The 25,105-nt window shown below is 39.5% G+C and overlaps 1 protein-coding gene across 5 annotated transcripts in view; it reads left to right on the top strand.

Moving 5' to 3' along the window:
* NALCN (sodium leak channel, non-selective) overlaps window positions 1–25,105 on the top strand; it is a 245,206-nt gene that overhangs the window by 175,930 nt on the left and 44,171 nt on the right. For all 5 annotated transcript variants that reach the window (XM_071807107.1, XM_065829703.2, XM_071807101.1 and 2 more), the window contains 2 exons: window positions 12,052–12,188; window positions 13,907–14,048. In XM_071807107.1, the coding sequence (XP_071663208.1) occupies window positions 12,052–12,188; window positions 13,907–14,048 (279 nt within the window). The remainder of the gene's footprint in view (window positions 1–12,051; window positions 12,189–13,906; window positions 14,049–25,105) is intronic.

Genomic DNA, 25,105 nt, shown 5'->3' with positions numbered 1-25,105 from the left:
GGCTGCCCCTGGGCCAGCTCTGGCAGCGGGACATGGGAGCATGCACCCTTCTATGCTGCCCTGCGGCATTGTGACTGGTGCGTGACCGGGTGACCCCACCCGCCACCCCTCTGCACAGCATCCTTTGGAGTCAGGCCTTTGGAGTGCTGGCCCTGAGGCAACCTCTGTGCCCAGGAGGCCCCAGGGGCTGTCCCTGCCCTTGGTGGTCAGGCTCTGGGCACAGCTTCTGGGCCTCCCTGTCAATTCATCTGTGCAGTCCAACTGCATAAAGAAGGGCCCACTTAGGCTGTGGGCATGCTGGAGGTGAAATAAAGGCTTTTGACTGCGTCTGCAGAAAGCATAAACTTTGCAGAGATGTAGAGAGCAGGTAGGATTTCCTCCTTCTTCCTTTCCAATGCACCAAGGGACATTTGCTACCAGCCTGCTTATGCTGAGGTCATCCTCTTGGAAGGAAGTCCTGAATTGTTTTGTGTTCTTGGCCGTCTTCTTCCGTGCACTTCGGTAGTCCTTTTTCTTCTTTGGCCTTCCTCCTTGATATCTTTCCAGAAAGCAATGGCAGCCCTCTCAGCCTTTGTCTTGCTCCTGCTACTTCACGGGCTCTCCATGCCCCTAATCAATGGTTTAGGCTTGCTTTACCTTCCTCCCAGACAGAACTGATCTGTCTTGAACCTGAGGAACGAGGAGGGTCCCTAGCTATACAGCTGAGTTCTCACCAGAGCTTTGCACAATGCTTGCCTTTCCTATGAAGATATCCTGAGTGACACATAGGAAATGTTTTTCTGCGAGCCCAGCAGGTCAGATAACGTTGTATCTTGGGTATGTGTATTGAAGCACCATTTACAAAGCTGCCTCCAGGAATCTTCCTGTGTGAAGGTCTCGAACAGAGAAGCAAACAAGTCTCTGAATTGTCCTTCCTTTGCTTCCTGCTCAGAAACACCCCTCCAGGTTGTAATGCATTTTACCCTGAGTCTCAAAAATGAACACTTTGTACCTAGTCAATATTAAACGATTGTACAAGAGCACATTTCATACAACTTGTGCTTTTGTTCGCTTGAAAATATTTTAGTTACTTATTGTTCACCAAGTATACAATTCATAACAAATAATGATGCTTAGTTTAAGTGAAGTCTCAAACTGTTTCTTCTGATGAAATGGGGCAAGTAATGCATTTCTTTATTAAAATTTATGTTCTTTTGTGACTCACTAACCTTTGTATAGAAACAAAAATATTTCTTCTGCTTATCCCAAGAGAAAAAAAAAATGAAAATGGTAAGGTTGCATTTATACGTGAAAAAGCTATTAGAAGAACAGTGATGTATGTTAGCATTAGATTTATGTTTCATTTCCATTATTTATTTTATACAATCCATTCAAAAATGTACCTACCCCTGAACTGTTTTAAAATAAGGATGGGGTTTATCTTACCTAAGATAAGCCGTTTTATCATATTATTTGTCTTATTTTTGCACTTTATATTATCTTACGTATATTTATATATTATATATTTTATATATCTATTATTATATATAATTATATTATAATATATATTCTTTTACATTTGTCTTATATCTTTGTATTATTTATTTTATCTTAAACTAGAGCATCTTATCTAAGCTAATCATTCGGTCAATCTCTATCAAGAGAACAAGCTGTCCAGGACCTGCTCTCTGGTCCCTAAAGCTGACTGACCAGCACAGCCTGACTTGTACATACAGCTAAGTTATTGTCCCTTCCAAAACTACTTACCACTTCAATAGGAGGTTTCCATATTGCTTTCTGGAAATGTCCCTAGCTGGGATAAGCCCTAAACCGTGCACAAGCATCACCAGGGGGAGTGCTAGCTGGCCAAGGCCGAAGCTGTGCAAGAGGCCTTGCCAACAGTATAACACAATGGACAATCTTATTCCAGTTCTTAGGCCCATACCCCGGTACATTCCCGAGTACAGAGATGTAGCCTTATACTGTCTCTACATTCAGGGACAGGAGTTGGACTTTGTGATTCTGAGGGTCTCTTCTAGCCAAAACGATTCTATGATCCTTATAGGTCCCTTCCAACTCAGTACATTCTATGATTTTATGATTCTGTGATTCTACTTTCAGTGAAGTAGTTGCCCTAAGGTAACATTCCATCTTGCTTATCTTACTTATGTGTTAGTATGGGATGAATCGATATCTGGAGATACCTTTTTCAGTTAAATATAGGAAGTGCCTTGATCAGGAGTGTCAAACTCATTTTCACTGAGGATCACATCAACCTCGCATTACATTTATACAGTCCTAAAATTACATTTGGCCCTTTGAAGGCAACCTCCAAGCTGATGTGGCCTCCACTGAAAATGAGTTTTACATTGTTGGCCTAGATGATTAGACAATTGTCGTTTGTCCGTCTCAACCACGACATATTTCACATTTGGACAGCTATAATTAACTGAGTTGAATACCACCATAGATGCTATGGCCTAGATTCGTCCTGCCCAGCAGTGGGAATCACAGCGTCTGATTTAAAGAACAAGAACATACTGGATTCAAGTTCCTTACTTAATCAATGGAAAAAGATAAGCATGTCTGAAAGAAATAGCCAGTCCAAGATCTGAACTGACCTCTACAAGTGCCTCTTTGTCACTTTGGGCTATAAAGAGAGATTAAGACAACCATAACATAGTCAACACAGATTGGTGCCTGAGTCTAAAGTCAAGAAGGTTGAATCTGATCTGGTAGGCACATTCCTGAGGGCTGATTATGGACATTGACCATGTAGAATCTCATATTTTATAAAATGATATAATTCTTGTCACTGCAGAGGGGAAAAAGGTTTGGAAATATGGCTGAAGTGTAATCAATAGAGCAATGTTTGCCTGAGTCTGTAGACAGTATGAAGTAATAGCTCTGAAAAATTCATCTCATTTATCTCAGTTAATCAAAGGAAAACTCTGAAACACTGGATTCCTGCCCTCTATTAAATAAATGGACTAAATCCTAGCTAAATTTTGATAGAGGAGTTCTGTACCATTTGAATTGCAATCACATCTTGTCAGCAGCATTTGTTCCTGAAGAACTGATAGGACCTACAATTACTGGGAGTTATTAAAAAACCCACATTTGTGAAACCTTACTCAATATGTTTTTAATTTGGAACAGTTCATGCAAATTTGAAGAAAAAGTTATTTAAATGAACAACCGAGAAATAGCAGTCATAGCGTCAAATTGTACTACACACAGCACATAAACAATGTGACACAGAAAAGTTGTTTATCAAAAAAAAAATCTTGTACGTATGAGAAATATATGTGTAATCTTGCTCTCCATCTGCCAGGAACTTTTTCAGTTTATTTTGCCCTTATATTGTCAACAGTGTAGTCTCTACTGTGAATGCCAGCACCACTGTAATCATATTTTTTGGTACATTTCACTGAAAATTCCCCAAGGCAGCACAGAATGTGGTTAAAATCAATTTAGGTTCTGTTTTACAGTCCCTACATAAGAGAATTTTTTATTGCTTGCTATGTCCTCATTTGTTTAGTTGAGCCCAAAGGGCAAAATTCACAGCTGGTACATGCAGGTAACTAAAAGAGGACAAGAGCGCAAGCTCCAGCACCAGCCCCTTCTCTGTGCACACTACTTAACTGTTCACTCACAGCTGGCTCTCCTGGACAATACTTTGGTGTGGTTCAGGAAATATTTTAATCGAGAGACCACTGTCAAAGAAAGCACCAACCTAACAGGCTTGAACTCTAAGCCACAGTCCTGTGATGGTGTCCCATCTCCAGCCAAACTCACAAGCTCTTCTTTCTGAGTGGGCAACACACAACCCAAATTTCATCCAACATAAGTGCTACTCAGGGGCATTACACATAATGTTGTTTGAGATGCCTTAAAGAATTGGAAAACCTGCAGAAAAATGGCTGTTGTAATTATGTTATTATGTCTTAGGGCCACCACACAGGGCCTAGAGGAACCAAGAGCCAAATATTATGAAGTGTGTTTGAAGTCAACAGATACCATCTGACCTTAGACAAGGGTACATAGCACTATAGACATGCTAATAAGATCTATATATTATAAATACTGCTTTCTAACACTTCAAATATTACTCTTACCCAAATTCAATTTCTAAATTTTTTTACCTTAATTTTCAGATGGCTTTTTACCTGCCTTTTTTCATGGTTCAGTTGGCTCAAACAAAATTGAGCTTTTTCTTCATGGTTAATGGAATTGTAGGTATAAATAATAGTAACTGAACAGTTGATTTGTACCGAACTTTAAATCAAATGCAAGTACTAAAATGTTGATGCAAATTGGTGCCAAAGCTCAGTATGGACTGTGAAAGCTTACCCATATGCATATGGGGGTATCTTCTTTTATGGGTATATCTTCTTCCAGTATAGCTCATTCATGTCCAAAAATTTACCAGGTTCTTACATTTTCAGAATAATAACAGAAAGGAAAAAAATGGCTCATTTAATCTGCCTTTCTGATTTTTAATTCATTTACATATAATTTAATTACTTGGCATTCATTCAAAGCTCCTTTTAATGAGCCAAAGGTGATGGCAAATCTGAGAATCTGGAAAAGTAAAAAATTTTGGAAAACTGTTGGGTGGGTGCTGGTATCAATTTGTACTGTCTTTCATCCCCCTTTACTTCCATACTCGAAGTGTTTATTGTTGAAGCACACAGCATATCTTGCTAAAAGTGTGACACAGATATTGTACAGTCACTTTATTCTTCAAATACATCCCCTAACGGAGATTTCCAGTTAAAAATGTTAATATATAGCAGTGCACTATAATGTACCAAATAATATTAATTTAAAACTATTCTGTAGTGAGACCCCTCCTGAACTTTCTCAAAAGGTTTGAACTTTTCAGTCACCATATTCTGGGCAGCTGGCCAGTTCCTAAATAAAGTGTGTGTACATAAGTAGCAAAGCTTTTAATTTTGGATGTGATTGATCTCAACCTGTTATGAAAATTGTCAACTAAAATGGAAGAGTTAGAGCATTGCAGTAAATTTTTCATAATCATTTCATTTCATTGAAATATTTACAGAGTGTTTAAGTGATTTTCACATACCCTTGCCTCACAGACCATACGAAAACTGCATCTTTCACTCTCTACATTTTGCACATTATTGGCTCTTCCTCCATGATCAGAATTAAAATAATAGAGAACAACAAAAAAAAATTAGGAAGACTGGGTCTTATCCCTTTGGGTAAGGTTAACTCTGTTTTTCCTTTAGTGTATCCTCACCAAAGTGTCATGTTTTAGAAACACAATGACTGTGGTAAATTTGAGGTTTTGGTTTGCTTTGCAAGAACATGACTTTTGATACTCGCCTTAGTTAGCCCTTTGAACTATTCAAGTGATCATGTTCATATTACCAGGCCCTGGAGCACCACCATGTTCTAGGGTGTCAACTCCCACCTGAATCCGTAATGAAACAATCACAGAATGCTAGGGATTGGAAGGGACCTCGAAAGATCATCCAGTTCAATCCCCATACCAGAGCAGGAACACCTAGATGAGGTTACACAGGAATGTGTCCAGACGGGTTTCGAGTGTCTCCAGAGAAGGAGGCTCCACAACCCCCCTGGGCAATCTGTTCCAGTGCTCTGGCACCCTCACTGTGAAGAAGTTTCTTCTCATATTTAAGTGGAATCTCCTGTGTTCCAGTTTGGACCCATTGCCCCTTGTCCTACTGTTGGTTGTCACCAAGAAGAGCCTGGCTCCATCCTCGTGACACTCACCCTTTACATATTTATAAACATTAATGAGGTCACCCCTCAGTCTCCTCCAAGCTAAAGAGACCCAGCTCCCTCTGCCTTTCCTCATAAGGGAGATGCTCCACTCCCTGAATCATTTTTGTTGCCCTGTGTTGGACTCTCTCCAGCAGTTCCCTGTCCTTCTTGAACTGAGGGGCCCAGAACTGGACACAATATTCCAGGTGTGGTCTCACCAGGGCAGTGTAGAGGGGGAGGAGAACCTCTCTCGACCTACTAACCACCCCGCTTCTAATACACCCCAGGATGCCATTGGCCTTCCTGGCCACAAGGGTACAGTGCTGGCTCATGGTCATCCTGCTATCCACCCCTACGCTGCTCTCTAACTGGTCGTTCCCCAACTTATACTAGAACCTGGGGTTGTTCCTACCCAGGTGTAAGACTCTCCAGCCTGTCCAGGTCTCACTGGATGGCAGCACAGCCTTCTGGCTTGTCAGCCACTCCTCCCAACTTGGTTGTCATCAGCAAACTTGCTGATAGTGCACTCTATTCCCTCGTCCGAATTGTTGATGAATATATTGAATAGTACTGATCCCAGTACCAACCCTTGAGGGACTCCACTAGATACAGGCCTCCAACTGGACTCTGCCCCATTGACCACGACTCTCTGGCTTCTTTCCTTCAGCCAGTTCACAGTTCATCTCACTACCCGATCATCCAGTCCGCACTTCCTCAGTTTAGATGTGAGGATGCTGTGGGAGACTGTGTTAAATGCTTTACTGAAATCAAGGTAGACCACATTCACTGCTTTACTATCATCTATCCGCCTGGTCAGGTCCTCATAAAAGGCTATGAGGTTGGTCAAGCACGACTTCCCCTTGGTGAAGCCATGTTGACTGCCCCTAATGACCCTCTTATCCTTGATATGCTTTGAGATGGCACCAATGATAAGCTGTTCCATCACCTTTCCAGGGATGGAAGTGAGGCTGACCAGTCTGTAGTCTGGGTCTGGGTCCTCCTTCTTGCCCTTTTTGAAGACTGGAGTGACATTTGCTTTCCTCCAGTCCTCAGGCACCTCTCCCTTTTCCCAGGACTTAGTAAAGATGGAGAGTGGCCTAGCAATGACTTCAGCCAGCTCCCTCAGCACCCGTGGGTGCACCCCATCTGAACCTCTGCATGTCTACAGACTGGGTGGAGAATGGATTAAGAGTAGTCCTAAGTAGAAGGACTTGGAGGTGTTGGTTGATGAGAAACTCAACAAGACCCAGAAATGTTCACTTGCAGTCCAGAAAGCCAACCATCTCCTGGGCTTCATCTAATGAAGGCTGACCAGCAGGTCGAGGGAGGTGATTCTTCCCCTCTACTCCATTCTCATGAGACCCTACCTGGAGTATTGCATCCAGCTCTGGAGCACCCAACATCAGAAGGACATGAACTTGTTGTAATGAGTCCAGAGGAGGGCCATGAAGATGAGCAGAGGGCTGGAGCATCTCTCCTATGAGGACAGGCTGAGAGAGCTGGGATTGTTCAGCCTGGAGAAGAGAAGACTCAGGAGAGACCTTCGAGCAGCCTTCCAGTACCTCAAAGGGGCCCACAAGAAAGCTGGAAAGGGACTTTTTTACAGAGGCATGTAATGATAGGACAAGGGGTTTTAAACTGAAGAAGGATGGATTTAGATTAGATAGAAGGAATAAATTCTTCACCATGAGGATGGTGAGACCCTGGAACAGGCTGCCCATAGAAGCTGTGGATGCTCCGTCCCTCCAAGTGTTCCAAGGCTAGGTTCAATGGGGCTTTGAGCAACATGGTCTAGTGGAAGGTGTCCCTGCCCATGGCAGGGGGTTGATTGTGACTAGATGATCTTTAAGGTCCCTTCCAAACCAAACCATTCTGTGTTTCTGTGCGCAGACACTTCTCACATTCTGCTTATGTGTAAGGGGATGTAGGCTGGAGGGCAGACATGACACTCACCTGAAGATCTGAAGTGCACTGTGGCATGTCTCTTCTGGTGAACATAGAAAGAGGCAGTGAGAACACAGCTCTCCTAAACAGGTCCTGCTGATTATCTCACTCCAATGCTTTGATGCTTTTTCAACAGCTCCAGTCACTGCTATCAAAGAAATTGCAGTATGTACTTTAAAAGAAATCACTACTTCCACCCTGACCACACTTGCAATGATCAATATCTGGGTGACTATAGTACTACAATGTTGTAAGGTAAAAAATAAAATTAGGAACCCCATTTATTGCCTTACTCTCTTCCTTAGGTTCTACATAACACTGTATATACTGTGTGGCTCAAATACTTTTAATATAGCATATTTTTAAAATTTTTGAATGTGAACACTTTCATATCTGAAACAGAGTTGAGAAAGCTTTGGAAGCTGTCAGAGGTGGGACAGTTTCTGAACCGTCTAATGGTGTGGCTCTGTTGTCCTTATGGGACCAGTGCGGTACCATGGGAGGTGCCAGCTTCATGCCGGGAAGTCAGCTATCTCCAGTGGGGCAGTGATGGCTTTTCTGATCATCCTGGCACAACTGTCTGACCACAGCCAGGGTGCATCTGCCTTAAAGAGTGAACCCTGCCCCTTTTGCTCACTAGTCATTACCCGCTGTCCCTTTTATTCCCCTTGCCTCTACCCCAGTCTTCCAGTTTCACTATGGTACTGTGTGAATTTAGGACAACAGCTTGCAGGTTCTCTTCAGTTTTAAAGGCCCAGATCTTAATTACACTAAAGCTGGTTTTAGCATCACACATGGGGTTTGAAGCCACCTTGAGGACCAGTTGTTGGTTCTCATCCTTACATCAGTCTCAGTGCCTGTGGTGCATTTGGGTGTAACCAAGATGGAGCTTGGGATTTTGTTTCCTCCAAGAAGAACCTGGTTTGGTTACCAACACAGGTTGTAAACTAAACCAGCAAACAGCAGATGCTGCCGATTGGGGGATTGACTTCAGACTGCTTCAAACCAGATGGAAACATGACCATGATGCCTTTCTGGGAGCAAAAAAAAAGATTTCTCTTTACCGTAAAGTCTGTCTTTCTCACAACTGTCTTTTGTATTGATCCAAGACAAATAAATGAACAGATCAGGGGGAGCTTAGATTTCATGAACCTGTATCTAAACATTATTCAAGCTAACATTTGAATCCCAAATTAAGATTTCCTCTCTGCCACTCCTCACCATTTGTGTACTATTCAGATAAGTTCTTCTGATTGAGGTTCAGAGCAGACAGTTACACTGCATGTATTATTCCAAATCTGCCCCTGTAACTCAAGCACTGTGGAAATAGTGGAAATAGGCATAAACTCCTTTATGGCTTTACAGGAGCTATTCCAGCAGCTGCAGCTAAAACCAGGCCGGGCTAACAAAATGTTGGTGAACTGCTCCCAGTAGGTTCTTTAGCGCTGGAGATCGAAGGCCACACAGGGCAAATCATAGAATCATAGAATCCTTTTGGTTGGGAGAGAACCTCAGGATTATCGAGTCCAACCATAACCTGAATCAGATGAGTGTACATTTCCTTGTCGATAGTAATAATAATAAATGAAATTAAATATCATGAATAAAATGTCCTGATAGTTTATTTTGGGTTTAGCTATTACTAGCAACACTCTGCGCTATCATTGCCACATTTCAACATAATCTCGTACCTTTAAAAATATAACTTTGTTATGCAGTGAAAGAAGTTGAAATGTAAAGGTATTAAGCAGCAATACAAAATAGGATGTATGTCATGTGGAGCATCAATTACACCGTAAGTGCATAGCAAAAAACTCAGTGAAGCTAAATGCCTTGTGTTCCACAATATGTAATATTATCACAGCATGAGTAATTGGAGATATTCTGTAGAACTGGTTTGACTTTAGGTTATTTTAAAGCCTGTCTTGAATCATTCTCCTGTTTAGACAGGGGATGTTACTATCCCTTTGCTTACCTTTTGAACTATGGTTTCCTGCTCCCAGGCTTTCCCTGATCGGTTCTGCACTGGGACTTCAGACAACATTGCATTCTAACATATTCTGTGTAGTCTATTCTGTATAGACTGACTTCTGCAAATAGGATTTCATAGTTGTAAGAGACATTGTCCTTGCCAGAAACTGCATATGTATGCTGCGATTTCTTCTTCAAAACTAAACCTTTATTTCCCTGAAAAAATTACCCCTTCCCAAAGCTTTTCAACAGTACAATGTTGCAGAAGACCTTTGTTAGATTATCCAATTCATTTCCTTGTCAGTGAGGGATTCCTTTCTATAGTATTTTGGCGTTTCAGAGGTTCTGTCTGGTCTGGATTTTAAATGAGGTGGCACTTCCCTCTGGAGACCTCTCTGAACACTCAGAGATTTCCCTGTAAGGACAGTAATCTTTATTCTCCGCCTAAAAATTGCCTTTGTTTCATCCTCTCATTCCTATATTTGGGGTACTCTATTACATTCTGGAAACACTTTGTTTTCAAATATTTCTTAGTTAAATTTACATTTTCTTCCCTCCCCTTTATTATCAGTTATAGTAGATGTAATATAAATATTTGGCCTCTTTTTTCTTTCTCTTCCTTTTTCTCCCTTGCCTCAGTTGGCTTATGTAGCTTTCTTCTGGTTTTCATGGCTCTCCTGCACAATTTTGGGTTGTCAGTGTGGGACTGATAAAATGGTATCTAGAAGTGAATGCATACCCAAGTATGGTCTTTTCAAAGCAGCACAGAGAGGAACTGTGGACCTCTGTGCCATTTTCTAAAACTCTCTAATGTCTGCCCAGCAGAGACTGGTTGTGGGCACAGCCTTTGGATGGTAACGTAATTGGTGGCCAAACTGGCCTTTTCATGCTGCATTGAAGTCCAAGTTATTGTTTGGTTGCTGCTCTTATTCTTGTTCTAGAATGTTTTCAGTTTGTTATTTCCTGCCCCTGTTTCTAAATCTGTCCTTTTCCTTGTCCGCTGTGGTATTTGCAACTCTTCACATTTTAATATCCAATGTATTTTGTTAATGTCATAATTTCTTCCTTTTCAGGATCATTAATGAAGCTATTAAATAGGACTGGACATAATACAGATTTATGTAGTATTCCGTTTCTATTCTGACTCAGTGCTTTACCATTAATCATTAGTCTTTGTTTGGAGCTCTTCAAAGAGTTTTCAGTCCACATGACAGTTTGTATCCAACCGAATATGGATTGATTTTCAGTTTAAGCTGTTCTGTGGCTGTAAGTGGTGATGTTGCTGATAGCATGACCGTGAAGCAGAGCAGTCATTCTGTAGCATGCTGTGGAAGCAGGCATTTCACTAGGCAGTGCAGATGAGAGTTAAAACTCTGTTCAACTTCCTGAGCATTGCCCCTGGTAAAAATCTACAGCTGATGTCTATCAGCAGTATTCCCTGCAGGTACAGATGGTGAAAATCTGTTTTAAAACATAAACTTCTAAGCCTGTGCTTAGAAGCATGTGGCAGAAGGAGAATTGAAATATTCTCAGCTAGATGTATACTTATTGAAATAGTATGCAACAAACCATTTAAAATTAAGGTAAAAATGAATTTCAGTGATTATTTTTGACTTGGTGTTTTGTTTGCGATAACACAACTGAATTGCTACATAAGGTAATCAGAAATCAGGAATCATATCCCCATATCATCTATTTTTTATCTTCTATCATTAGATTTCACCATAATCTGTCCACATAGATAGATGTATCTGCCTTTTGTGTACTTAAATGTGTGATATTCCATTGAATAAGAGTTTGTGGATAGTTATAAATGCAACATTTGTTATATGATTTGCTGCAGCTTAGTATCAGAATTTCCGATGTAGATGGATTCTTTGAAGTCCACTTTTATTACTTAAAATACTCATCTAAATGTAATTTTCCTGTTATTTTCATGTCCATAGAGCTGGATTCCTTTAAAATCACTCCCTATTAAATTGCTATGTTCTATTTGAATATCAAAGATCTGCCAGCATAGACAGAAAGATGTTCCTAATTAGAAAAGATCATGGATGTTTATTTGCTTGATAAAAAGTGTTAGGGATCCGTGAGGAAAACATAGAAAAAAAAAACATATTGAATGGGACACTAATATGCTTCATATTTTAAAATGAAAATTATCAGCAATCCTCCCATTTTATGACTTTCAATTAAAGGCATGGTGCTGTTAGGTACTCGTAAGCTTCTAGCACAAGCAGAGCAATAAACTCACATCAGATTTACCCTCTGTAGTTCTTTGCTGCCATCTTCTGTTTCTTTAAATGGTTGCCGTTATTATTTGGATTCTGAAAAATAAGGCTTGGATATTACAAAGCAAAATTTCCCTTTCTGTCATTTTTTTCATTTCACTCTTTTCAGCTAAAGCAAAGTGAAGCAAATGCAGATACAAAGGAGAAGCTTCCATTGCGTCTACGCATCTTTGAGAAATTTCCAAACAGGCCACAAATGGTGAAAATCTCCAAGCTTCCATCAGATTTCACCGTTCCAAAAATAAGGTATTGAAATATTTCCTTTGCTGGTATGCTGTAAACTTTCCTGGTGCCATGTAGCACCCAAAATATTTAACTGTTTTACTTGTGGGTTAGGCAGATAGTTCAGAAAATTAGAAACAAAACAGAATTAGTATTGGTAGAATTATATCACATTTTGGTTTTACCTAATTTTTACTTTTGAAAACAACAATAATCCTAGCACTCCGTATAACATAATAATGGAAGCAACTAGATTGACTGGAACTGACACAAATACAGTATGATTGAAAAGTCTGTTGTTATTTCTCCACTCCCATGTGGATTTTAGGTTCTTGGCTGCCACAGACAACTAGCAGTCTAATCAATTCTCATGTAGCCTTTTAAAGATAAGGTCAGCTGGCAGCAAATCGTTAGAGATGGTAACACAGGCCATCCAATACCAGTTACTCTGTGATGACCTTGTCCACTCTTTGTGTTTGCATAGTCACCACTCTCCTCTGAAACTCATGTTAACAAAGGATCAGACACTCGGTTGGCTACTAGATCATAAGTTACCGTGTAATTATTCTTGCTGTGGTCCACAAAAAACCCTTGCAGAAATCCAAGGGCTTCTGTAGCACATACAGACTGCTAAGACCGGTGAAACAGCCCAGGCTGGCCAAACAGGTCCTCTGGTCATGCCCATTCCAGTATCCACCAAGCACATGTCAGGAGGGAGGATGGTATGAAAGATGCTGTCTTTGTTCTGGGTCTCCTGAGGTTACGTTTCTTTTGATTAATCTCACAAGGAAGCTGAGGCAACTGGTTTGACCTATTTGTATCATTTTAGCTGAATGGAAGAAATACTGCTGGTCAAAAGAGTCATGAAAAAACCTTCCACACCTCAAGGAAGCAGTCATAGATGTTTTGGTTTTAGTATCATAATGCGTTTTGATTATATATTGAGGGCATTCTTCTCTTAGTCTTAGCCTTTTTGGATATTTCTTTCTAGATGTGTTTTTCCCCACATTCTCTAGACTAACATATAATCATGCTAACTACTGAAACAGACTTCAGACTATCACTAGCAAATCATACCTTTAAGTCTGCGCTGTTGTACAATGTAGAACTACCTCTCCGGATAAAAATTAGTTTTGACACAATTTGCACCAAAAATAGGGCAACTCTACTAAACTCAAAATAAAGCAAGATAAACGTACATTTGTTGTAAACAGAAATGCTTTTATGTTTTACACGTGGCATATGTGAGGCACAGAATTGCTGAAGCGCCTTAATACTGGCATTCAGAGCAGTTATATGAACAGATGTTGTTTGAAATCTTCAAGAAATAATTTCTTACAGAGTATGTTTCCTTTGGATTATGTCAGCATTTGATTTACATTAAATAACAACTTGCTGTTTAATAAGCTTAGAAGAGCTGAAAACTGCAAAAGGCACATCAAATATTTAGTACTTTAACTGGTAAATAACTAACTAAATTATTATTTAAAGAAATAAAATTATTTTCTTCAAAACTACATGCTAACCACCCACCTCTCAATTCAGTTATGGATTTCTTTAAGAAATTGATTTAAATTTTATCAGTTGTTTCAGCACTTTGTCCATTTGTATGTCCATAGCCCAGTACAACTTCTTACTGGAGGTTATCTTAGAGCTAATAGGTTGTAACATGTCATAAAGAAAACCAAATATTAACTCTCCCTGGGGTTTTAATCCATTAATATCTTCTGTTTGTTCACAAGGGAAAGTTTTATGAAGCAGTTTATTGATCGCCAGCAACAAGATACCAGCTGTTTGCTGCGAAGACTTCCTTCAGCATCTTCGTCCTCATGTGATCACTCTAAAAGATCAGCTATTGAAGAAAACAAATACATTGATCAAAAGGTAAATCGAGAGTATAGGGCAGTATGTGTCTTTCCCTGAGTATTTTGAGGAAAGTCCTCAGATTATTCAGTTTGTCGAACTACATAAAAATGGGATGACTGAACAGAGGCTAAAAAGCTGTATTTAATTTAGCCTAAAACAGACATCACAGCAGATCCTCATTTGGCTTGAATTTTCATGTCCCCTTTGACTTCAAAATTTAGGATTTGGTACATAATTTTTTTCAATGTATATAACTTATGAAGCTATTTTTTTAAGTAGTCATGCTGTTAATCACTGAAGCTAGTAGAAAATTAAAATTTGTGAATACCACATTGGATTTTCAAGTGCCTTGATATTGTTACAATGCTGAAAATACACGTCATTGAAGCAAAGTCTCTGTGTAATCACTGGAGATGAGTAAAAATTTAAGAATTATTCTAATTATTTAGAGGACATTAACCTCTCTGTACACCTGGGAATCACAAGAAGACAGGTGTTAAAGACATATATTTGATACTCATTGTGCTAAATGCTGCTAGTCTCCCAGCTGGACTGGCATGGATGATTGGATTTGAGTGCATCATGGAAGATACTGGTTTCCCAGATTTCTAGTGACATCTACACTGACATTACTTCTCCATCACTTATAATAGTGTGTAACTAACTAGTGACAAAGTCCTTTCAGTATTCATAACAGGGTGTTGATATCCTGTTTGAATATTAACATCGGGGCTTTGTAAATACATTCGAAGTTACAGAACCCAAGACAAGGAAAAGAAGGAACATATTGTAGTTACACAGTGTAACTCTGACTTTCCTAGTGTGTAATTTGCAACTATAACTCAGGACAGCATTCATATAGGCAGGAAGCAGGCTTGGGGAAAACAATACTCTTCTGATAATGAAAAGAGATAATTTGCAAAATACTGTTATTTTCTATCCCTATTTCAAAATGTGCAAGAGCCCATTCCTGTGGCTGATGCATTCTGTGACATCAGTAAGCCAAAGCTGAATAACATGGCCTGAGGGGGAGGTCTGTGGTAAAATACTATTTACCAGACAAGGAAGGCCATAGGGAGGAATCAAGCCTAAATGGACATCATCTACTCTAACAAACACAGCAGAAAAATTGGATAAGTTATCAGATGGCAAGCCTAGGGGTCAGCAGAACTATGCCAAATATCACTAATGAGGGATCTCAAACACTGTGCCAGGGAGATCAGAGAACATTTCTACCACATAATAAAGAGATCAGCAAAGACCTTAAACTTTTCCCAGGCGCACAGATGAGTCCACAGTATGTAATGCAGAGCTGTGCAATGATTCAGTAGATCTGTTTACATGAATATAGTTTAGGTATGTTAAATTGCAGTGTTAATTCCTTCTGCCTGCTGTTCTCAAAAGTGAATTGGTGTGATGTTTGAAGGTAGATGAATACATGGCACAGTTTATTCATTAAGATCTTGCACTATGAAAACAGAATGCTGCATTCTTTTCAAATTTTCACTTCAAGAGCAAATATGCATGATCTGGCTTTCATTTTTTATTTGAAATAAGTGTCTGCAAATTGATTTTGCACTATTCAACCTGCTTTAAGCATATGCTTTTGGATTCCCATGCCTCAAGGGTAGAATCAATGATGAGTAATATTTCTGATAAATGTAGCTTAAAACAAGGTATTTACACATTCCTATTAAGAGGGAGAAAGCACTAGGAAGGATTTTGTGAAAGTAATTACTGTGGCTTTCTGTAGCAACAGTTGCCAAGGCAACCTCACTTTTGTGCGAACAAATCCTCTTAAAAATATCTTATCCTTAAAACAAGCTTGGAATGACTGGTTGCATTTAAACATAAACCTTACTTTCATACTTTTCTTTGTAAAAAAAGAAACCTGACCAAACGTTTCAGTAATCCCAGTGCCTAGTAGGCTGCATTCCCACTGCTCCTGATAGGAGTGCAATGGCTTCAGAAACTTTTCACATCTATTTTGCTTTGTAGTTGATGAAAAAATAGGCTGAAATCAAAAGTTGAGATTCTGCTGGCAGATTTGACTCTGTCCTTCTTTTGTGGTGCCTGAACTATGACTATTTCCACCAGTTTCTCCTGGACTTATGTCAGTATTTCTGCATTCCACACCTGCTGAAGTGATAGGAAATATTTCCACTTAAGCAAATTTCTTTTTTTCTTTCTCTAAAAATCTGCTACTTTATATATGTGGAGTCAATTTTGTGTTCAAAATCAATCTGACCCATAATTTGTGATGACAGATAAAGTAAAATGGTTTTTGCTCTCTTATATAGTGGGTTTAGTAACTCTTTTCAGTATTATAGTTACCCACTTCCTTGAAAAGATGTTTTAAGTTGTAAAAGGGGTGTAGACTTTCATTGCATTCTTTTTTAATGTATTTTACTGTCTCAAAATTGAAAAATTTATTTAGTTGCATATATTACCATAACCATGATGACAAGCAATTTTAAATTATTTTCATCTATGCCAAATCAAAAGAACAGCTTTGGAAAACAGATTTCTCTGCTCTACTCCTTTTTTCTGGTCGAGTCTGTGACCTCCAAAAGTTTTTCTAACTCTCCCAAATTTGTAAACTCTCATCAAAGTAATAAACTAATCGAACACTAATATAAAAAACTACTTTTAGATACCTAAATGTCCTTTACCTTGTCTGTATCCCCTGAGAGTTCTTTCCCAGTGTGGGGGGTCTGAGTGGGTGTGCAGGGACAGACAGTGCCACCTTCATTTTTCTATATCCAATGCCAGTGACACCTGGGCTGGCTCAGACACGGTTGCTCAGTAGGCAGCTTAGTGTGATGCTTTGCTTGAGTTGTTTATGATTATCTGTAACGTTGTGTGCAAGACTGGGATCCTCCAGGGTTCTCTGAACTTAACACTGCTGGCAGTGCAGGATGGTCATTCTTTGCTCTGTGCTTGAGGTCCTGTTGAGCAAATTTTCTCAAACCCATTGGTTTTGCCACCAACCTCCTCCACTCCATGCTGAGCTATTCAGTCCTGATGGAATCTGCAGGCCATGAGGTGAAGAGCTCTGGGTCTAATTAGAGAAACCAGGACTGTCAGGGTCGGTAAGGATATCCCACTTGTAGTAGAAAGTACCATGAAGATGCTTTCTGGTGTAAGAAGGAAGACTGCTCAGAAAAAGTGCGAGTATAAGGAGATAGTGCCATTATAAAATTAATGGAAAAAGTATCTGCAGAAAGGGTTAAAAAATGAAAAGAGGGAGTGGTATTAAATGAACATTGTAGATGTGGGAGAAGGGGAGCTTTAGAGACAAAGAGGAAGGTGTTCTTTTATACTTTCACATTTGTATGAAAATTATTCATGGTATGCTGGGAATTTCCTTAGCTAACCAGTATTTTAGTAAATTCTTGGACAGGAGAACTGGATGAAATATGGAAACAGATAATATAGTGTAAGTGGATGAGAAGAAAGGAAGTTGGCAGAAAATATGGACATCTCACTGTGGCGACTCTCACAAGAGCCCAAGGGATAGTCACCACAAGTTTTAGGAGACAAAAAACCTAAATGAGCCGGAAGTTTTACAACACACCAGGTGTCCAGTAAAATAGAGCTGAGTTGGCTGGAGACCATTTGCCTTGGCCTCTTGACTTCAAGACTAGGATCAGAGGAGCACAGAAAGGCATCAGAGTGCTTTCCTAAGAGACAGCGTTCGGCAAGCCCCGCAGAAAATTGTTGTGAGGAGGACACTCTTGAATCAGTTACTTATCTTAGACCACACAAGACAGGACATTGCTGCTGAAGTAAAATTCAAAACTGACAGGCTCATGAGAGGAACTTCGAAAACGCCTGTGGCTCAATATGTACAGATACCCGTGTACATGTTTACAGCAACGGCACAGCAGGAGTGAATTGCAAAACAAAGCAAAAGGGCATTTAATATATGAATGTATTTAACAGTTCAGACTTTGAGCATCTCCCATTTAATTGAAGACATATAAACAAGCCAGCCCCCTTATTTCTGCATTTGTAACATTAATTGGATAGTACCAAATATATCTTCTGTTTTCTGTCCTCTTTGTCATCTGTTTCCTTTCTGTTTCCTTTCACATGTATGAGTTTGGGTTTTAGCTCTGCAAGCAGTTAGTAGATGGTCCTTTTTCCTGTGGGAACAAGATCTACATTGAGGTCCAGCTCCTGTGAAAGCTCGACCACCCACACCATTTGCCTCTCCCGTTGATTTCCCAGTTACAGCAGAATGTACCTGTATGATGGGAGGCCGTGGTCAGAAAGTGAGAGCTGATCCATTATCATGGAGGACTATGAATACTAAGCAGCAGACATCATGCTGGCTTCTACATTCTTTGGAGGCTCAATACAAATAATAGAGCACCAAAGTGATATGTTCACGATGACCTGTGCCATTTTACAGGTGGGCTGCTGAGCTTTGCACCCACGTTTTTTTACATGATTTGGTGTCATTCCCAGATATGATCCTGCTGATAACCATCAAAGTTAGATGGGATGGAACACAAGCATCAGCCCATTTACAAGCCTCATACTGGCATGGTCTGAGTACTTCCTTGGAGATCAGCCCCCTCTGATTTATGTAGAAATCATTGTCTCCTGACACCTCAGGGAAGGTTTAGTATTCTACCTGTTCATAATTTCACACACAAATTCAACACACAAGATTGCCCACAACTTTTGGTGCATGTTGGTTAACATCATAGATAATCCATTTTTGAGCTGCCAAGACACGTCACCTGTTGTTGATAAGATGTCTTAGTTTAATCTATCAGTTTGTTGCTACATGTCTTTTTCTGACCTGTGCTCAGCTCCTTTCATTAACTATTGCATTTCTTGCAAAAAGAACCACGTAGATTCTGAAACTATTCTGAAAGGACTTTTCCTCACAGAAAGTATTTATAATTGTAAAAGCTGAAATAGCCTTTCAGCTTTTCTAAGGCATAGCTTTTAGTGTTGAAGACAGAAGATCCCAGGATATCTCTCAGAAAATCATCAGGCATGAAGACATACTCATAAACTTTATTTGTATTTTTTCCTTCTTACAAAAGTAGCAAAGGTCGAGTATTTATTCATAAACTGTCATTTCCAGAATTTCTGCTTATTCTTTTAATAAAATTATGTCCGAAGTTAATGAAACTCTTCTGAACTTTGGGCATTCTATTGTGCAAAGCAGAATATTGGCACAAAAAGTACCATGGCATTCTTTTGTGTTCCTGATTATTCTTTTCTCTAAGTAATTTGCAGGAATAATTCTATCACATTAATTTTGAATATAGCAGAAACTAATAAAGTATAATTGCACATGAATTCCAAGCAGAAAATATTATTTATTTTAAACACTAATAAATACAGATTTTTTTTTCTGAAGTAATTCTTGCTGAACTTTGCACATAAGTATCAACAAAAATCATTCAAACTTTATCTTGATCTCCCTTTACCAAGTATCTGAGTAGAACTCTGTCCTACAGTTTCAGTTGCCATATACCACTTGTTAATTAAACACAGCCAACTGCTTCAGTTTTACCTGTTCATGTTATTCACGGGATATTTCTAAAATCTATCTAGCTATAACATTTGTAAAAATCATTAAAACAATCTAACTACTGGATTGAGAATGATTTCTGAATCCGACATTTTCTTGCTCATTACAGTCTTGATTTTCAAAGAAGATTATTTTTGTCCCATGTCTGTTCTCATCAGATCTTTCTAATGAAGTTAATATATGTAAATACAGGGATGTATTTCAGGTTTTTTTGAAAATTAATCAGGAGACTTCTATGTGTATTTTGCATTTTTTAAAGATTTTGTATATTTTCAGAAAAAAAAAAAATGGATATGTAGCAATTTCCCAATGACCCTATGTATGAATAGTCAATTTATAGAAAAAGACACTTTCTCATTAAGTGTTTTAGCACATATACATTACAGCTGGTAATGTTAAACTGTTATTACTATGTTTGCCTTAAAAGCAGATAAGACAGACTGCAAGGACTCTGTTCTTGTTATGTTCTGTTTCTGGCTTCTGTTGCTTTTAAATTGCTTTGTTGCTTTTGCCTCTAAGTAGTATGTTCAAAATTCTGCCTGGAAAAGACCATTTCTCAGTTACATTCTCAGAGAAAAGAGGCTGGGGACTAGATACTTTACAATTTTCAAAGTGCCATAATTTAGCACTTCTTTGTGGCATTAGCTTTCTATGTCATCACTGTTGTGCTAAAAGATTTCAAGGGTTTGATACAAAGTCTGTGAAGATACAGTAAAACACAAGGGGCTGATCATACTCTTGTTTCTTCAATCAAACAAAATTCAGACATAGAAAAATTTTTAGTTCTGCTGTATTTGAATAGAAAAGAATGTGTATTAGTTTGAGGTGAAGGGAGAGGCAATGAGGGCTGGATTACAGGAAAGCCCTTCTGCTGCTGCCTTGTACTTTCCCTTTCCCTACTCCTACCAAGGAATCCAGATGTCCTTCTCCAAGCGCTTGGGTCTTCCTCACTCATTCACAGGTCTCATTCACAAGAACAGATCAAATACAGTTGTGATCCTTTTGTGCTGGTGAAGGGAATTATATGCATGTGCTTGTACAACCGGGAGTAATGTCCTTCCTTGTTCTTTTGTTAGGACAAGCCAAGAGAGTTGGAGTTTTTTAGCCTGGAGAAGAGAAGGCTCCAGGGAGCAGCCTTTCAGTACTTAAAGGGGGCTTGGAAGAAACATGGGGATAAACTTTTTAGCAGGGCCTGTTGCGATAGGACAAGAGGTAATGGTTTTAAACTAGAAGAGGGGAGATTCAGACTAAATATAAGGAAGGATTTTTTTACCATGAAGGTGATGAAACACTGGCACAGGTTGTCCAGAGAGGTGGTAGATGCCCCATCCCTGGAGATGTTCCAGGCCAGGCTGGATGGGGCTCTAAGCACCTGATCTAGTTGAAGATGTCCCTGCTCATTGCAGGGGGTTTGGTCTTGATGACTTTTAAAGGTCCCTTCCAACCCAAACCAGTCTATGACTCTATGAAAAACCTACCCTTTACAGCACTGAAAGTAAGAAAACTCAAGATATGCCAAAGGGAAAAACCCAACCGTAGCATGACAAGACATAAAAGAGAGGGTTTTTCTCCTTCCCTGAAGCCGCTCCCACATGTGTTTGAGATGGACTACTGTCATCCCCTTCAAGTCTTTGGGGGTTTTATTCGTATGCTAACATTAGCGTTGTCCACATTCTCAGACTTAATTGAAAAAGGTTCTTGGTTATGAAAGGACATGTAGATTTTCCAGACCAGTAGTCAGCTAATTAGAAGAACATGGCTTTCCTTAAGAGGCAGGCTGCAATCAAGGGCTACGAAGGGAATTAGTGCTATTTCAGGTCAATGACTCCCAAGAGTTGAGGAGATTATGCCCATTTCTCTTTCTAGACATCAGATCAAAAGGGACAGCCTTTGACTCCTCGAGGCACTTACGTAATGCTAGACCACTTTCTTGACTGCTCAGCGACCCTCTTTCGTATATGGGACAACCTCACCAAGGGCCACATTTTGAAAGTCCAAATGAAAATAGTTTTGCTTTGAGAGAGGGAGATGGATTAGGTGATTTCTAGAGATCCTTTGTGATTGCATCCTTTATGATTCCGCAGGCATTAAGCAGAGTTTTCAAAAGAGCTTAAGAACTTCTCCACTTATTTCTGTAGGATTTAGTCACTTAACGTGCTTCAATTCCTTTGAAAGTTTTGTTAGGGACCTACCAACAACCTGCAGTCTACCTTCCATCACTCTTCATATTTTTGTCATATTCTTTTTGATAGAGTCCGGTCTTTTCAAGGCAAAGATGCCTAGACAGTATGTTGTTGAACAGATAATAATGTATGCATGTAAGAGGCTACACAGCAAACTCCTTTGAGCCAAAAATATCCTATATTTAATGGAATACTCAAGCTTTGAACAGATTCTGCCCAAACATCTCCTCGCTGTTTCTTAAAAATCACTCTGAGATATTGCTCATTGTAGTGACTCTTTATATTTTCCTGAGAAGCTGTACATATTTAAATTATGCTATAATACCCAACAATCTGTTCATTCTGCACGTCTATATAAACTGTCAGCTGGCATCCAACAAATTCCAAACTGAAACAAAAGCTTTGGATTATTTTTTTTTCTTGCTTGGAATTTCTGGCATAGTACAGAAGGCTATCCCCATATGGTCCTGCAGTTGCTATCAACAGCACTAAGCTAAAATTCTTCATATAACACTACAGAAATGCTGTAGAAAAATATATTGCATTTGTTTTTTTCTCTATCATCAACTGAATATTTTAGACATTTACATCTCGTTATTTACTTAAGATCTGTCTTGCCTTTTTTTGCAGAATACCCACCAATATTGTCTCTTCTGCCAACTCTGCAATGGTCTGATGCAAAAATACCACACTACATCACCAGTTTTTACCTGTTGATAGGATACGATTCTCTGTCAAATTCAGGTTGAAAACAATTGCTTTATGCAGTGCTCACTGGGGTTGGTGTACCATAAATATGTTACTAGGAAAATATATCAAAACTTTGACAATGAATAGCATTTCTCAAAACTACTGAGCCATATCTTAACTGCTATAAATTGTCATGGATCCCCCTGAAGTCAGCAGGTCTGTGCCAATATACTCGGTTGTAGGCCTGATCCACAGTCATTAGCTGTCACCTAGCAAAGATACGGTCCTGTGTTGCTTTGCTTTTAATCTTATGCCAAGGATATTTTTTTCCAGAGTAGGAAGCCTGGATTTTTAAAATCGACTACTAAATAAATATTGTCATTTAAAATGTCTGCAGTACCGTTCCAAAGCAGCAGGTGGCACTTGCAGAGCAACAATGTTCTGTGATTTAGCTTCTTTTACAACATTTACAGTGGTTTATGGCTTTGTCCTTGTCGTTTTGGAGAAATGGGATTTCATAGGATGCAACATTCAGATCAAGTTCACACTGACTGGACTGAAGTCTGTCCTGCCAGCAGCAGCAGTGAAGGATGCCAGTGCTTGTGGAAGATCTGCAGATCTCCTAATTCTGTGCCTACAGGCACATCTGTGTAAATAAACTCAAAGGAATATGAGAACCAAGACATGGGCTTTATTCATGGTTTTGTAGGAGCACATGCTTTCCATATAAAACTTTTTCATCCAGGAAATATTATTGGTAATTTGCTGACCTGTCACAGCTCTTCCTCAGAGATTAGAGTATCCTGCAGGAGCTCTTTAATATGTATTGTTGAAAACATATCTAACGGTAATCAGATGCTGTTAGGTGATTTCAGGACAGTGTCTTAGGCTAAAAAATAATGTTCTATAGCAGAAAGCTACATGGCACTGTTATTTCCGCACTGAGTGTACTACTAGACTGCATAAAGAAGTAAATAAATAAATAATGGCCAATAAAGATACACTGAGGGTGTCCTCACAATGCATCACAATCTGTAATAAAAAACCCAGCAGGCTAAACAGATATGCCCTAAAATAACCACAATAGATTATACTGTAGTTATTTAATTCCACATCATCTGGTTGAGTAATGTCTTTTGTACACTAACACTGCTAATAATTTCCTCTGCAACATTCAAGAACTCGGCAGGTATCACAAGTTTTAATTGCCAGCCTCCTTCTTTACCAGCATGCGGCATCTAGACATTATTAAACAAAATACTGATCATCACTCCCATTTTCTGTTTGTAGAGTTTCATTGCATTTGTGTGGTGTGCTAGGCAAATTTGGAAGATTAAATGGGAAGAAGTTTGGTTTATTTATCTAATATAGAAATAAGGACAAAGGTTTTAAAAACCTGTAGTAATGTTTGCTTTTCTTAAACGTGCATATTGATATATGCATGTTGCTGTTTGACTGCTGAATCCTTGAAATATGACAAACAGATCAATCGTGCATATCTAAAAATATCAGCTTTTATTGCTTCTCTGGATATTTTAAATTTAAGATAAATTCACCAGGGTTCTGCTGAAGTGAGGATGCCCAAGTCCTAAAGAGCAATGAGGACCATCATCTCCAAAAACTGTAATCCTTGGAAGTGCCTGGGTTGTGTTATCAATTCCATTTTGGACCACTGTGATCCCAAGGCACCAAAGCATATGATCTTCTGCATGCTTGTGTATTGCTGGGTTATAGAACTGGATACATGGCTCCAGTCTAAGTTCTGCCCCATTGCAGAGACAGACAGGATGGGAACAAACCTTTGAAAGTTCCCGTCAGCCTCAGTCCATTGGGTGTGCTTAGACCACAGTCAGTGCCCAAGGACGTGCTGCCTCAGGTGCAAATTTCACAGCTGGTCCTTCTGATAAAAAAGTGCAGGAAAAATAAATGCACTCTTTGCGCAAATAGCCTGGTGCAACACCCTGTGTTCTGGTCCCTTTCTCCATTCCAGGACTTCTCAGGCATTTATTTGTTGAAGCATCACTGAATAAAATCCATGAACAGCTTTGGGAGTAGGAACTAGAACACAGTCTTTCCTCTCCCATCTAAGTGGCTCCAGATGTTAACTACTTCTTTCTGCTTCGCTTTTTCTCTCTGGCTCCATGGATGTTGCACCTCTGGCTGTGCGGTGACCAAAGACCAGAGTGCAGCACTCTCCTTGCACATCTCCAACAGACAGCTAGAGTTCATTGAAGGCATCAAAAACGGAGTCACACCATTTCCAACTGAGATGTGCAAGGGATTTAGTAGTATGCTTTTATGCAAAATATAGACCACCCCCTTCATCTTTGTTAGACTGGCTACCTATAGAGAGGATTCGGCAGTCCCTGGTAGGCAAATGTGCCAGATGTGAGTAGACCTTGGCCTAGATTACTACTAGCAGCTTTTCTTGAGATGTTCTTCTTCCTCGCTGGCACTAGATGGTTTAGCACTTGGCTTGGGGAAGCACCGAATGTATCTGTAGAAGTGCCCAACCTCCTGTAAAGTCTGAAAAGAAGTCGACGCCTTGCTCCCACTTTCCCAGGGCATGTTCCCTTGTTGACAACCTGGCTGAATTTCCCTGCTTGGACCACACACTTAATGTGTTTTGGCACCTCATAGATGTG

This window comes from Patagioenas fasciata, chromosome 1 (assembly GCF_037038585.1).
Source record: "Patagioenas fasciata isolate bPatFas1 chromosome 1, bPatFas1.hap1, whole genome shotgun sequence".
Taxonomy (NCBI): Eukaryota; Metazoa; Chordata; class Aves; order Columbiformes; family Columbidae; genus Patagioenas; species Patagioenas fasciata.
Note: the sequence above shows the minus strand (reverse complement) of the source record. Positions and strands in the feature narration are given on the sequence as shown.